This window comes from Miniopterus natalensis, chromosome 7 (genome assembly GCF_054644295.1).
Source record: "Miniopterus natalensis isolate mMinNat1 chromosome 7, mMinNat1.hap1, whole genome shotgun sequence".
Classification (NCBI taxonomy): Eukaryota; Metazoa; Chordata; class Mammalia; order Chiroptera; family Miniopteridae; genus Miniopterus; species Miniopterus natalensis.
In genome coordinates this window covers 14,575,075-14,589,300 of record NC_142087.1, presented here as the reverse complement: position 1 = coordinate 14,589,300, position 14,226 = coordinate 14,575,075, and the positions used below count along the sequence as shown (strand labels likewise).

General features: G+C 48.1%; 1 protein-coding gene across 5 annotated transcripts in view; it reads right to left on the bottom strand.

Moving 5' to 3' along the window:
- Nucleotides 1-12,322, bottom strand: part of BCL2L1 (BCL2 like 1) — a 45,746-nt gene extending 33,424 nt beyond the window's left edge. Inside the window, exons 1-2 of one of the 5 annotated variants that reach the window (XM_087818818.1) lie at nt 12,254-12,322; nt 10,068-10,743 (exon numbers count right to left, since the gene is read on the bottom strand). In XM_087818818.1, the coding sequence (XP_087674944.1) occupies nt 10,068-10,631 (564 nt within the window). In that variant the 5' untranslated portion in view covers nt 10,632-10,743; nt 12,254-12,322. The other 4 variants (XM_016200611.2, XM_016200610.2, XM_016200612.2 and 1 more) reach the window with 4 other exon arrangements.
- Between the last annotated feature and the right edge of the window lie 1,904 nt (nt 12,323-14,226).

The following is a 14,226-nucleotide window of genomic DNA, read 5'->3' as shown; positions in this document are numbered from 1 at the left end:
AGAGATTACTGCTATTATCTTGAGGGGTGACTACTATCTTCATTTTACAGATAAGGAAAGAGAGGACTCTGTGAATTACATAAAGCCACACTGCTGAGAAAACTATTATTCAAGCTCCTAGTGACCTTCCCCCTTTCTGACACCCCACAACCAGCACAGAAGAGGGTCTGGGCTGGTGATGCAGATGGGGAGGGAGAGGGTGCTCACTGATGATGCAGACTGAGGGTGGAGACCTCTGGGCCGAGTCATCAATTGAGTAGCTGATGGTGGAAGTGGGCCGGTTTGGCAGGGGTCCATGGCACCTGTAGGATGCAGTCAGTGGGTCTGTCCTCTTCTGCTTCTGGAGTCTGCACCACAGATTTGGCACAGTTTGCCTGGAGCCATTCACCGAGTGTTTTAGGTCTACTCCTACTGCTTCAAATGAGTTTGCTGCTTTAGAGACAGACATTTTTGTAGCCTAACCTGCCATGTAATAATAACAACCTTTCATGCTCATTGAGCAGATCCTGGCTGAGTCCTTGCCCAACCCCAGGCCCTGTGCCAAGTACTCAGAATGAAATAAGCCAGTCTGGACCTGCAAAGAAGTTATGACGCAGTGGCTTGAGGGCAGGCTTTAGCACTAGATATATCTGAGTACAAGGTGTATAAGGTGTGTTACTGTGGAGGCATTATAGAGCCTCTTGAAGCTCTGGATTCTCCATCTTCACATCAGAGCAGTTGTGGGGACCAAACAAGATGATTATGTCAAGGGCATAAGCACAGCACCTGGCACAGAATCAGCACTCAACATAGATTCTGTTATTATAACTAAAAACTTTAGCATTTCACTTTCTGGTTTAAGCCTCGCTTACTCTGGTAGGTTGGTATTACTCTCTGAGATTTATGAATGAAAATTTGAAGCTGATGTGCCTAGTGTTACGCTACCAGCAAGAAATCAAGTTAAGTTTCAAATTAGAGTCGAGTTTTATCTATGGGTGTGTTGAAGGTGATCAATACACACTAACTAAAATAAACCTTGCCTGGAATGTCCACAGGAACTGAGGGGACAGATAGGTAATGCACACACAGCATGATGGCAGAAGGACAACAGCCAGGCCCAAAGTATGGGGCATAAAAACAGATCATTGAGGCATGAAACCCAGTCCTGCTCACTGCAGTATCCAGTGTCCCTAGCACTTGGAACACATAAAGCATTTATCAGTATTGGCAGATTTAACAAATGAAAAACTCCAAAGACAGCTCTGAGCAATGAACCAGCCTTAGGGAAGGCAGGCAACATTGATAACACCTGCCTAACAAGCCAGAACACGGATTCTAAGTCTGGCCCTGCAATTTACTGTGGGACAAACCTGTGCCTTAGTTTCTTCCCTGAAATGGGAGTGAACATACCCACCTAACCTACCTCACTGTAAAATGATGTATACAAAAAAGTCTGGTAAATTATAAAGTGTTATCATGCACATAAAAAGCAATTATCATCAGACAATAAGGTGGTAAAGTATGAAGTCAAACACCTCAAGTTTAAATCCCAGGTCCTCCTGGTACTAGCCTATGAGGCCCTGAGCATGTCACTGTTCTCTGAGCTTCAGTTTTCTCAACCATAAAATGAAGATAACACCACCTACCTTGTAGGATTTTTAAGAAGACTTAGAGATAACATAGACTTTGGAGTAAGACAGACTTGGTTTCAAAGACAGACTCTGCCTCCTGGCTAACTGAGTCCTCCCAAATCTACATCCTATAATGATAAAGATTGTTGGGATAGTAACAGAAAGATGATGTTGGTAAAAGGCCTGCCACACAGTGAGCATTGGATAAATGCCAACCATCATCTTGACAATGATACAGTGGGGGTAGGGGGCACAGTGAAGTGTTTAAAAGTGGGAGCCTGGAGGCTACCCTCCCAGGCTTTACCACCTACTAACTGCGCTACCTTGCATAAGCTGCTTAACCATTCTATACCTCAGTTTCCTCATTTGTAAAATGGGGATAAAAATAGTACCAGCTTCAGGGTGGTATTGTGCAAATGGGATAAATTAATACATGTAAAGCACTCTGAACAATGCTTGGCATAGAGTAAGCACTTGGTAAATGTTAGGTGCTATTAATAGTGATGTTAACAATAATATTAATCACCAAGTGGAATAAGAGAGAGGGACTGTTTTATCCTGGGACATAGGCATCCCATGGAATAATTTGAGGCAAGTTCCTGGGCAGCTGTTTCTATGCAAGTTCTTAATCTCTGACAGAAAAGCTCTTCTATGGAAAGGACTTGAGGCTGGGGGCTCCTGAACAAAACATCCCCTTCCCACTGACCAGGACGCCAGCCTCTGAGTAGGCAAGTCAGGCTCCTTGGAAGGGACACTGTGTTCCCAGCTGCCTGACTCAGGGGAACAAAGGCACGTGTGTGTGGCCAGGGAGGAGGGAGGGGGATGTTTCCCTTTCAAGAGCAGAACAAAGGATCTGAGGCATAGTTGAGTGTGTTCCAATCCCCTCCCAAGCTATCTCCCCTGCCTCAGATGATTGTCCAACAGGAGTTTTCAACCTAGCTTCCTCCTGAAAGGTGCAGGGGGTCAAGGGTGGGGGGACAGGCTCCACTTCACTCTACCATTTGCTGTCAATCTCCAAGAGGTAAGATTTATATGTGACAAACCTAAGATCTCTCTTAGGAGTCTCCATCCTGTGCTGGGGTGGGTGGGGACCCCTGGGGGAACTCAAGGTTAATGGATGACAGAAGCTACTGCAAGTGACAGACTTAATGTCCCTCTAGGGGGAGTCCAAGACTGAAACTGCTACTGAGTGAAGGAGCCATGGAGAAAACCCAGGAGTTCCGGCCAACCCCCCCAGTGTGGGACTGGGGGAAAGGTCTGATAGAACTAGGTAGAAATGCATTTTCTAAATCTTAGAAGGATGATCAGAGGCTGGAGAGAGAAGCTGGGTGAAGGGTGAAGGGGGACAAAGAAAGTAACTGACAAGAGGAAAAGGAGGGACACATCCAAAAAAAGTCTGTGGAGGGGGGAGCCTTTGGGGACATTACTTTCCAGTTTCCACACTCTCGCCAGCAGGAATCTGGCTGCTGGGCTGGGACAGGAAGCAGTCCATGGAAGTCATGGCAATGGCATTTCCTGAAGAGCAAGAGAAAAACCTCTAGTTCCGAGGGGAACTCTGGAGTCTGCCCAAAAATCCCTGTAGCTTAGAGCTAGCTGTAAGGCTCCAGCTTGGCCTGAGAGTCTCATCAGGGATGAAATCAAGTAGCAAAGGTTCCAAAGGCAGTTTCTTTCTGCAAAAAACTATTTGCAAAAATCAGTATGTAATAAACGAGAAGCCAGATGATGTGACTGAAGAAGGCCTAGCATGCAGTTGCTGTTTGCTGCTGATCCTAATAGTCACTACTCTGAGAGCCTTAAGACTTGAACTCACTCACTGAATCTTCAGAATAAGGCACTATTATTATAGCCATTTACAAATTAAAAGACTTGCCCAAGGTCATGTAGCAAGTTAGTGGTCAAATCCTGATTTGAAAGTCCTAACCCTGCATCGTCCTGATGTAATCTCGGGCAAGCTGCTTCATCTTTCTCAGCCAGATTTCCCTGTGGCTCACTGCCGTGGGTGGCCATGAGCATCAATAAGGCAAGGTGGATATGAAAATGCTAAGGGTTACGTGCTACATAAATTTGGAGTATTATTAGCGTGGGATCACAAATAATACCCTATATTTTTACTGACATTAATTTCTGTAATTAAAGTACTGCAGCTAATAGAAAAGAACCATCTTAAAACATAACTAATGTGAAATACAATAAAGGTGGAATCTGCCACAAGGTCTAAGGCCAGTGAGAATCAGGATTCCTAGACTGTCTATTTCAACCCTCCATCTTACAGATGGGGAAACTGGGGCCTGGGGCTGAAGCGACTTAGCCGAGGTAAGACAGTGAGTGAGAGCAGATTGAGAGTACAACTGGGATCCTGACTCTAAGACCAGGGTTTATACCAACATGGCACAGGAACACTATGGAGCTCCTGCTCTGACAGGAATGCTGGTGGGCCAGTCTGCCCTGCGGATGTGCTGGAGGGTCACTAACACATCCAAAAGAAGGAGACTGGATACTGCAGATTCTGCGAATGGGTCTTGGACATGAGTTCTATGGTGAAGATAACTACAATACCAACATGTGCCAGGATCTATGCATCTCAGGTCATGACCTTTTGAGGCAGGAATTATTCGTCCCAAGGCTCAGAAAATTCAAGGAGCTTGCCCAAGGTCACACAGCTGGGTGGGGGTGAGCTGGGATCTGCATCCAGACATGTGATAGTTATTCAGACAGAAATATTGCTAGAGTGGAGGAGGGCCATTCAGGAGACCACATTTGGAGAGAGCGATCCCTGAAGAACATCTAGCTCACTCAGTCCTCATTCTGTGATCTCAAAGTGGTTGAAAAATGCGGCTTCCAAGGTGGCTGGACCCATCAATACGCTATGGGTAAGCCTGGTCTTATTTTTCAGTCCCTTTTCACCAGTTCTACCTCTACCTCCTGATTCAAGTCACTATTTTTCTCACCTGACAGTTGCACCAGCCTCTTCACTGGGCTCCCAGCAACCACCCTTGCAGAATTCAGACCATTTCACCCCTGCTCGAAATCTCCTGGCCTCTCTCATTTAACCAAAGCTAAGCCCTCATCAAGGCCTATAATACCCCATGTGATCTGACCCCTGACTACCTCTCACCACTCAATCTCAACCACTCTCCACTTTTACCTCCTACCACCCTCCGTTTCTTCTCTAGCTACATTGGCCTTCTTGCTTATCCTTGAACATGCCAAGCATACTCACTCCTGAGTCCATTTCCTCTGCTTATAACACTTCATGTAGGTACCTACATCATCCACTACCTCATCTTCTTCAGGTCTTGGCTCAAATACTAACTTTTGGTGATGCCTGCCTTGACTGCTCTTAAAATTGCATCCCTACCTCCCTTGCTAGGCATGCCCTATGCCTCAACCGGCTTTATTTTCTTCATAGTAATCACTAACACCTAATATAAGTTATATATATACACACACACATATACACACATACATATATATAAAAACTGTGTGTGCACGTAATTACATGTTTATTGTCTGTCTCTCCCCACTAGAATGTGAGCTCCACAAGGACAGAAAATTTGTTTTATTTAATGCTGTACCTCTGGTAGCTAGGACAGCCTGGCATACAGCAGGAGCTCGCTAAATTCTGTTTGAATCAATGAATAAATTATTAGGTAAAGGGCAATTCCCATTACTATTATTCTGGTTTAATACGTCTGTTTCTTTGGAAATTTAATGGGCATCTCTTTTACTAGGTACCTGTTATGCCTAAGACCTCTGTTCAGTGCTGAGAAAATAAGTATGGACAAACAAGTGTTTACCTGGACACTCAGGAAGCTTCTAAACCTGACAGAGACATGGTAGTTTTAGAAATGCCTTCTTTACACTAACTTAAACTCTACCACTGTACTGTACTGATACAAAAGGCTCAGCCCCTCTTCCTTCAGAAACTTGAAACCAGTGATCATATTCTCCTGGGTCTTCCCTTCCCCAGGCTAAACAAAAAGACCCAGGGGGTTGTGTGACTCGGGTCTGCCAACTGGGAATGGGGAGGATAGGCTGTCAGCTGGAGGAACAGGAGAGAAGCAGAACCAGGAGCAGAGTGACGCCTTCAAAGAAAAAAGAGGGAGTCCTTAGGGAGGACTCCATGGAATGAGGTTGGAGGTTGGGGATGGGGACAAGACACTGCTAATTAACACAGAAGGAGATTATGTTGCGGTAGAAGAGCAGCTCACTGGGAATTACCCCTAAACCTATCAAGGCTAAACCCAGAAAAAAAACAGTTGCTGAAAGAAAGCCCATGATGAAAGGCTGGGGGCATCTGGAAAAAAACAGGGAGGCAGGGCATAGAAGAGGACACTCAAGCCCACCGGCCTCAAGACAGTACCTGTTTGGGAAGAGAGAGCTAACAATTGCTGCTTCCTGCAGCCCAAGCAAATCTGGTGACTGCCCACACAAAAGTCAAGAAAACCCTCTGGGTTCCGTTGGGGCTCCCTGAAAAAATACCTGGTAATTTTCTACCAGAAGCTGAAGGGCTCCATAGGGCTACCGGGGAAATTTGTCCTAGGAAGTCTGGAAAATCCTATGATGGTAACAGGGTTTTAATAGCAACCTCAAATGTACATCTAGAAGAACTGAGTGCTTTGAGGGGGAGCCCTGAAACACTTCTATCTCACTTTGGAACCTGAATGAAATTACTAAAAATTTCCACGTTTGGGGTTTCTAATGGGGTTTCCCCAAAAAAACCACAGAGCTGCCAACAGCTGCTGAGATCTGCAAAGGTCGCTGAGGTATTTGCGCTATATATGCCAAAGAAGCCAGACCAGGCAAGAAGAAATGTACAGAAAGTAGAAGACCACAGAGCCACGCAGACTGGAAAAGGCCAAATTATGTTTTCTCCCCCACACGCTGTTCACTGCTCTCAACAATGGTGCTTCCATCTAGCTATGGGGTTTTGCAAGGATAGCAATCCCAAAATGTCCTGGCCTACCAGGGGTCCTCGCCCCACAACTGTCCACATTCCCACTGGAAAGCCCCAGAAACACTCTGTCTCTCCAAGGAAGATCACATCATATACCATTCTGGGTGAATCTCAGAGGCTGACTTTGTTTCTTTAGAAATTCTGAGGGCAAAGTTCAGTCTTCTGAGGCAGGTAGTCTATTCATTAAAAGGGATGCTTCCACCCTACAACTAAGGCCCAGGAAGGGCCTTTGTTCTATTCTTTACTAGAGTCAAGCTATGGCAGGTGGCTATCATTATTCCATTTTACAGGTGGGAGAGATGGATGAACAAGAGACAAACAGGTTCAGCATCTTGCCAGGTGACCCCAGGCAAGCGGTGGTGTGGCTCTGAGTCTGGAATTCCAGTCCTTGGAGTATCCCCTGCAATTAAGTAGACATACCTGGAGCAGGCCACCTTCTCCCCACGTGCATGATTCTTATCTACTGGTAAGGCCTGAGAGGACCTTAACAATGAAAAAATTAACAAGAAACCCACTCTGACTGGGCAAACCCCTGATACCCATTTGAGTTTTACCAGTGCCAGAATCTGAGGCTACATACACATCTTTGGGAACCTGCTACTGCCAATAAAGATACAGGTACTGTTCTTCCTGCAGCTATCTAAACAATGCCAGGATCACAGACCAGAGTGAGCACCTCCACAGGCATGTTTTACTTGGCCCAACAGCATCTCTGGATTTCTGTGCTAGTATGCTGGGGTCACTTTATTACTCCTTGGAGAACCCGATATGGATGGAAAGAGTTTAGACTTTGTAATCAGGCCAACCTACATGTAATTTCTCATTCAGTCACTTAACTGGCTGTAGGAAACCTGGGGCCAGTCACTTAGCTTCACAGGTAAACTGGGAATAAACCTACCTACATTGGAAGAGTATTGTGTGGAATATAGAAAATAGCATGTCATTTCCATGAGGAAAGGTACCATGTCTGCCCTATGGCCAGCACCTAAAAGTGCATGCTTCAGAGTAGATACTCAATAAATTTTAGTTGCATAAGTAAAAGACCTAAGACAATGCCATGAATATAAGATGTACTCCATAAAGGCACATTTCCTTTACTTTTCCTGTAGGGATGTTAAATTTAGAGAATACCCAAGGATGGAATGACCCATAACTCCTACAGTCATGGATCCCCCAGCCACATCCTCCAGGAAGGTTATGAGATGCCACTGCAGAAGCCAGTCTATGCAGCTCAAACCAAATGGTACCTGAGAGGGAAGTAGGCAGATACCTTCTACCCAAAGGATCCTGAGTCAATACCTTCTGGCCTCAGGGAAAATGCATGCCCAGAAACAGTTCTGATATAACTGGTTCATCTGCATACATCCCTTCTGTTCACCAAGAGGAAGAAGTATATGGTATGTTGTTCAACGGGCTCTGATAATTCTTGAGCAAAGAGATAAAATGGAATTTCAATCCAGTGGCTGTCTAATGAACTTGCCTAGTGCTGCTGTGTCTAAAACCTCTTTTCACGTGCAACACTGGGTGGTGACTGGCAATTCTCTGGCCCAGGTAGCCCTCTGCAGAGGCTAGCTGGCAGACCAGGCAACTCTCCTAGATTGCCTTTTGTTAATAGCTGGCAACAACTCACCAGTTATTAGGACCACTGGCCAAAGACAAAAGTCATGCAAAGTAGGTAAATGGTCCAAATCTCAACCAGGAGATGCCTCAGAGGGTGTGTCTGAAGCACTGGAATCCTGTCCCTCCTGTAATCAGCTGAACAAATATTTGCCCCCAAAGAGAATCAAAGCAGGAGGGAATGAGAGGTCATTGAACAAACCAACAGGAACTATTTAATCATTTATCTCCCCAGGGAGTTCATTTACAGAAAGGCTTTCAAGTCTGGTTAGCCTTAGCTCAAGAGAGCCCTCTACCTTTACCTCCCCCAACCCCACCGCAGTCATCTGACCTCTACTGACTTGATCCCTTTGCCTCATACAAGAGCTGGCTGGGGAAAGAGTTGATGAAGTTGCAAAGAAATGGGAAATAGGACAGGGGGTGGGGTTCCAGGGCAAATCAGAGGCCTGTGCTCAGTGGTAAACTGAAGTGCCTGCCACGCCCTAGGCCCAGCCTATGGATAATTGCATTCTTGACATTCCTGAGTCCACGGTGCATGCATGGCCCCTTCCACCTCAGTTCCTTCAATAGATGATTTATTTTCCACAGCCTGCTCAGTTTTAGGGGTATTCTGAGGGGACAGAATACCTCTCATAAGCCCTCACCTCCCCTAGGCAGGGAGACAGCAAGGAAATATAACTGAGGTCACTGTAGAACAGCAAAAACTGCCTACAATGACCATGGGTACAGAATCTCTTACCACTATCTCATCCTGACTTGGTGACAGGCAAAAGAATTCTCTCTCCCTGGGAAAGCAATGAGGCATGACTCCTGGGCCCAGAAAGTGTATCTGGGACCAAGAACAACTATTACAGCAAACTTGTTGGTGTCAGTCACTGGGCTCACATTAGCTCCAAGATTTACAATATCCTGCAAGGCAAGGAGGGCTTGCCACATTTTTTTAATGGAAGAAACTGAGGCTCGAGGTAAACTGGTCTGTCCAAAGTCACACAGCTAGTTAAATGACAGTGCTGGGATTCACACCCATGTCAGTTTGATTCTGAAGTCAGTCACTGAATCTCAATGTCCCATAGAGCCCCACAGATTTGGTTCTTGCTTTGCAAGCAAACAGTGCTCAGTGAAGAGGCCCCAGGGCCCTGGCCGGAAAGCAACAGGCAGAACAGCTGGAGCTCCCCAACCGACCCTAGGCAGTGAGGTACAAAGTCCAGGCTTAATGTGTGACACAGCAAGAGCTCAGCAAACAGGCCAACCATGCAGAAAGTTGCACACTTCAGAGCAAATGAACATATGGGTGCAGCACAAACACAACTGGCCACTGCCCTAAAGTCAGACAATCCTTAGCCATCAAGCCAGTGGGAACTCCTGCCTGGCTGTGCCCTTTTCTGAGAGGAGAATATCAGGTATGCAAACTCTGAAATAAAGAGAATTTGACGTGGGGGAGAGAAGCCCAGGACAGATATCCCTGGGGAAGTAAGAATGGAGGGGCTTAGGGGTCACTGATACTCACTATCTTCTCCGGGCATTATATTCATCACTGCTTTGCGTGGTGAGCCATTATGTCAGGGTGAGGGAAACACTGGACTAACTTCCCACTCTCAAATGAACACACAGGCTATGTTTTCCTCCACTGAGAAACTGGAACACAAGTTTGAAAGAGTGGGGTCATAAGGGTGGCCAGAATGAAAGATGCCTGGTATTTCAAGAACTAGGTCATCTGTACTTTAGAAGTTAACTTTTTGCGGTGCAGAGGCCCAGTCATGTCTCCTTAAAGAACATGTCCAGTAACCATCCAGCAGAACAGAAAGAGGTATGGGAAAAGGCTGTTGAGAACCTCTCTGACCAGAGGCAAAGGAAAAGGGACACACAAGGGGCATGGTCCTTACCCAGCCGCCGTTCTCCTGGATCCAAGGCTCTAGGTGGTCATTCAGGTAAGTGGCCATCCAAGTTGCGATCCGACTCACCAATACCTGCATCTCCTTGTCTACGCTTTCCACGCATAGTGCCCCGCCGAAGGAGAAAAAGGCCACAATGCGACCCCAGTTCACCCCATCCCGGAAGAGTTCATTGACTACTTGCTCAAAGCTCTGATATGCTGTCCCTGGGGTGATGTGGAGCTGAGACGTCAGGTCACTGAATGCCCGCCGATACCTCAGTTCAAACTCATCGCCCGCCTCCCTCAGAGCTTGCTTCACCGCTGCCATGGGGATCACCTCCCGGGCATCCAAGCTACTGCTGTGGCCAGTGGCTCCATTCACAGCGGGGCTGTCCACCAGGTGCCAGGACGGGTTGCCATTGACGGCACTGGGGGTCTCCATCTCCGATTCAGTCCCTTCTGGGACTTCAGTTCTGTTCTCTTCCACATCACTAAACTGACTCCAGCTGTATCCTTTCTGGGAAAGCTTGTAGGAGAGAAAGTCAACCACCAGCTCCCGGTTGCTCTGAGACATTTTTATAACAGGGATGGGCTCCACCAGTCCATTGTCCAAAACACCTGATCACTCACTGAGTCTGGTCTCTCCTTAGTGGCTGTCTTCTGAGATCCAAAGCCAAGATAAGGTTCTGAAGGGAGAGAAAGAGCTTCAGGAAAAAAGAAATTAATATGCAAGCCATTTAACCTACAACATCACATTCCGCCTCCAGATACCAGAACTGGTTTCTTTGTGGCTCTTATGAAGGTCTGGTCTAGCTTCCCAGGGACTTCAATGAAGTCAAATTGAAAGCACCAGTGGGCTCTGAACCATCACACCGGCCTTTTTTTTTCTTTTTTTCTTTCCCCCAGCCACCCCCTTTTCTCCGAACCTGTCTGCCCTCCATCCCCACCCCCGCTCCACCTACATTCAAATCCGTCTCTGGCAAAGGCAGGCAGGTGCAGCCCCCGGAAGATCTTTTGTACCATAGGTCGGGAGAGGAGGTGGCAGCCGGGATGCCGGTAACTCCACCGGCCTCTTGGCGGCTAGCAAAAAAACCAGCTCCGGCTGGAGGGATCATGCGACCCAGCCGGCTGGGAGCCCAGAGGGCGATACAGGAATTACGACGCTCAGGAACCGGCCACCTCGCTTGCTTCCTCCTCCATCGCCCAGAATGAGGGCGGCCTCCTGCCACCCGGGAGCCCAGCCCCTACGCTCTTGCAAGCTCCTTGGCTCTCCCTCCGCCTCCTACTGGGAGCCAGGAGAATTCTCCCAGAGGTGGCTGGTGTGGGCTTTAGGGGGTTTTGGGGGGTTTTTTGGTCGTTTTTTTCTATTTAAGTACCGGCCCAGGGTGAGGCTTCCGAAACCCTGAAAGGATTTCTCAATGGGGCTCAAGGTTTCGATGAGGGACAGAGGGAAGGGGAAACTGCCTCGGATCTGAGGTCTGACTTCGGAAAGGCCATTCCCGGGCCTTTCCGGAAGGCTGAAGGCCGGGGACCCCCCAGAAACGTCGCTGGTGTTCTCTGAATTCCCCAAAGGCCCTGGACGCGGCGATGGCGGTAGGGGATTGCCGGGTCCTCCATTTCCCGCACGGACACAATGGCCGCCGGCGCCCTGCACAAAGACGGGGTGAGGGTGAGGCTCCTGGCCTCTCCTTCGGTCAGGGAGAAGGGTCGAGACCTGCTCGAGGACCCTCCCAGCCGAGACCACGTTTTCCTGGAGCCAGGCCCCGGGCGGCTTCCTAGCGCCCCCGGGAGGGCTTGGGGGCTGGGGGGGGCTGCACCTCTCCGGAGCCCGGCGTGGGTGGGCTGCGGCCTCGCGGCTTCTCCCGCGCCCAGGGCCGGGTACCCGCCTGGCCACCGCCCCGTTGCTAGGCAACCGCTCTCCCTCAGGGGCGCCCCCTAGACCTTTCTGGGAGGAGGGGTCTCGCCCCCGGCGGCCCGCCCCGGCGTAACCAATCAGAGAGCCCAGTCGGCACGGAAGTGGGACGGCGAGGGCTCCCATTGGGCGTAGCGCCTGCCACGCATAGGGGAGGCGGTGCTCCTACCTGCGAGCCCCGCGAGCCGTGGGGGGCCACATCCCCCCCCTTCCTCGTCAGGTCGTTTCCAGATTCTAGGGCTCTTCGCTGCCGAGTTCGGCGCCGCTGACTCGGGCCGGCCTACCTGGCTGACGGCTCTCTCTGTCTCTTCCGAACGAGCCGGCCTCAGTTTCCCCTGAAGAGACCGGGGGAACTTGCAAGCCCAGTCACTTCCGGTGCCGCGCAGCGCGCGCGAGCCCGAGACGGAAAGATAGAGCGCGCCTCGAGGACTGGCGTCAAGACCTGGGAGAAAGCGCCCTCTTGCGGAATATCTAGGGAACCCGGAGACGCAAAAAAAATTTTAAAAATCAACGTTTATGTTCACATTTCCATTCGTTCATTCACTTAGTCCGTCATCAGCTTATATCTCGGAAAAGCATTTCGTTGTGGCTAAGAACATTGTGTTTAGGATTCCAACTCCATTTAGTCAAGTTACACAAGAGCCCTGTGCCTCAATTTTCTTAACTGCAGAATGGGTAAAAATCAAGCTCCATCACTGAGATACTGTGAGGATTAAAAGAGTTGATATCTGCCCTGGCCCCTGGTAGGTCAGTTGGTTGAATCATCGTCCTAATGCCCCAAGGTTAGGGATGGGATCCCCAGTCAGGCACACTCAAGCCTCAACCAGGGAATGCATAAGTGAGTGGAACAACAAGTCAGTGTCTCTCTCTCTTAAATTTTTTTTATTTATTATTATTATTTTAAAACATATTTTTATTGATTTCAGAGAGAGGAAAGGAGGGGGAGAGAGAGAGATAGAAACATCAATGATGAGAGAGGCATTGATCGGCTGCCTAGCCCGCAACCGGGGTATGTGCCCTGACTGGGAATCGAACCGTGATCTCCTGGATCCTAGGTCCATGCTCAACCCCTGAGCTACGCCTGGCTGAGCGAAATTTTTTTTTAAAAGTTATTTGTAGAGCCCGTAGAACAGTGTATGACCCATAGTATATGCTGCATTAATTCATTCGTCAAATGCTTATTGTTTAGGTTGCTGAAGGTAGAATTGGGAACAAGAAAAGACAGGGTCCCTACTTTCATGGGGCCTTTTTAAACCCTTTAGATAAAGAGAGACAGTAAACAACTAAGAAAATATACAAACAAGGTAATTTCAAATAGTGACTAGTAAATCAGAATATTGTAATAAAGAGGGTGAAGAGAGAGGTGCTACTTTACACCCCGTGGTCAAGAATGGAAGCCCTGCCCTGGGGGGAAGAGGTATTTATTCAACGATTGTGCATGTGGGGCGGCTAGGGATGGCCTCTTTGAAGCGATGACATAGAACCCAAGACTTGAACTATGAGAAAATGCCAACCCGTAGGAAGAGCCTAGAGGATATTAATCTAGGCAAAGGGAGCAGCTTGGGCAAAATGCCCTGGGGGCAGCCCAGCCGGGCGTGGCTCCCCGTGGAGCAGCGACCCAGGATCCAGGAGATCGAGGTTCGATTCCAGTCAGGGCACAGGCCCGGGCTGTGGGCTCGACCCCCAGCAGGGGGCGTGCAGGAGGCAGCCCATCGACTCATCATTGATGTTTCTCTCTCTGTTTCCCTCTCCCTTCCTCTCTCTGAAATCAATAAAGATAAATTAAAAAAGAAAAGAAATGTCCTGGGGCAGGAAGGTTTTGGCATGTTCCAGAAGCTGAAGGAGAAGCAATGGCACTGGAAGGTAGTGAGGAAAGGCAAATGCGGTGTGAGAGGAGGTTGGAAAGGTGACTGTGGAAGTCGGTCAGGCTTGATTCTAAGCATTGAAGGGTGGTTTATTCTGTGTTAATTTAACTGATTAAAAATTAGGTATACAGGACAACGGAATGTTAAAAATACACAAAAAAGCATCGAGTTAAGAAGTAAGTCTTCTTCTCACCCTGCTTTCCAATCCCCGGTTTCCCTCGTAGAGGGCCTCACTCTTATCTCCTCTCTTCTACAGGCTTTCAAAGAAGGTCACTGTCTTCACAAGCAAGTTTATACGTATAAATGTTTTACACAGATGCTTCCGCGTCTTGCTTTTTTCGTTGAGCTCTACATTTTGGATCCGCCTCCATTTTTTAAGTCAACAACAACTT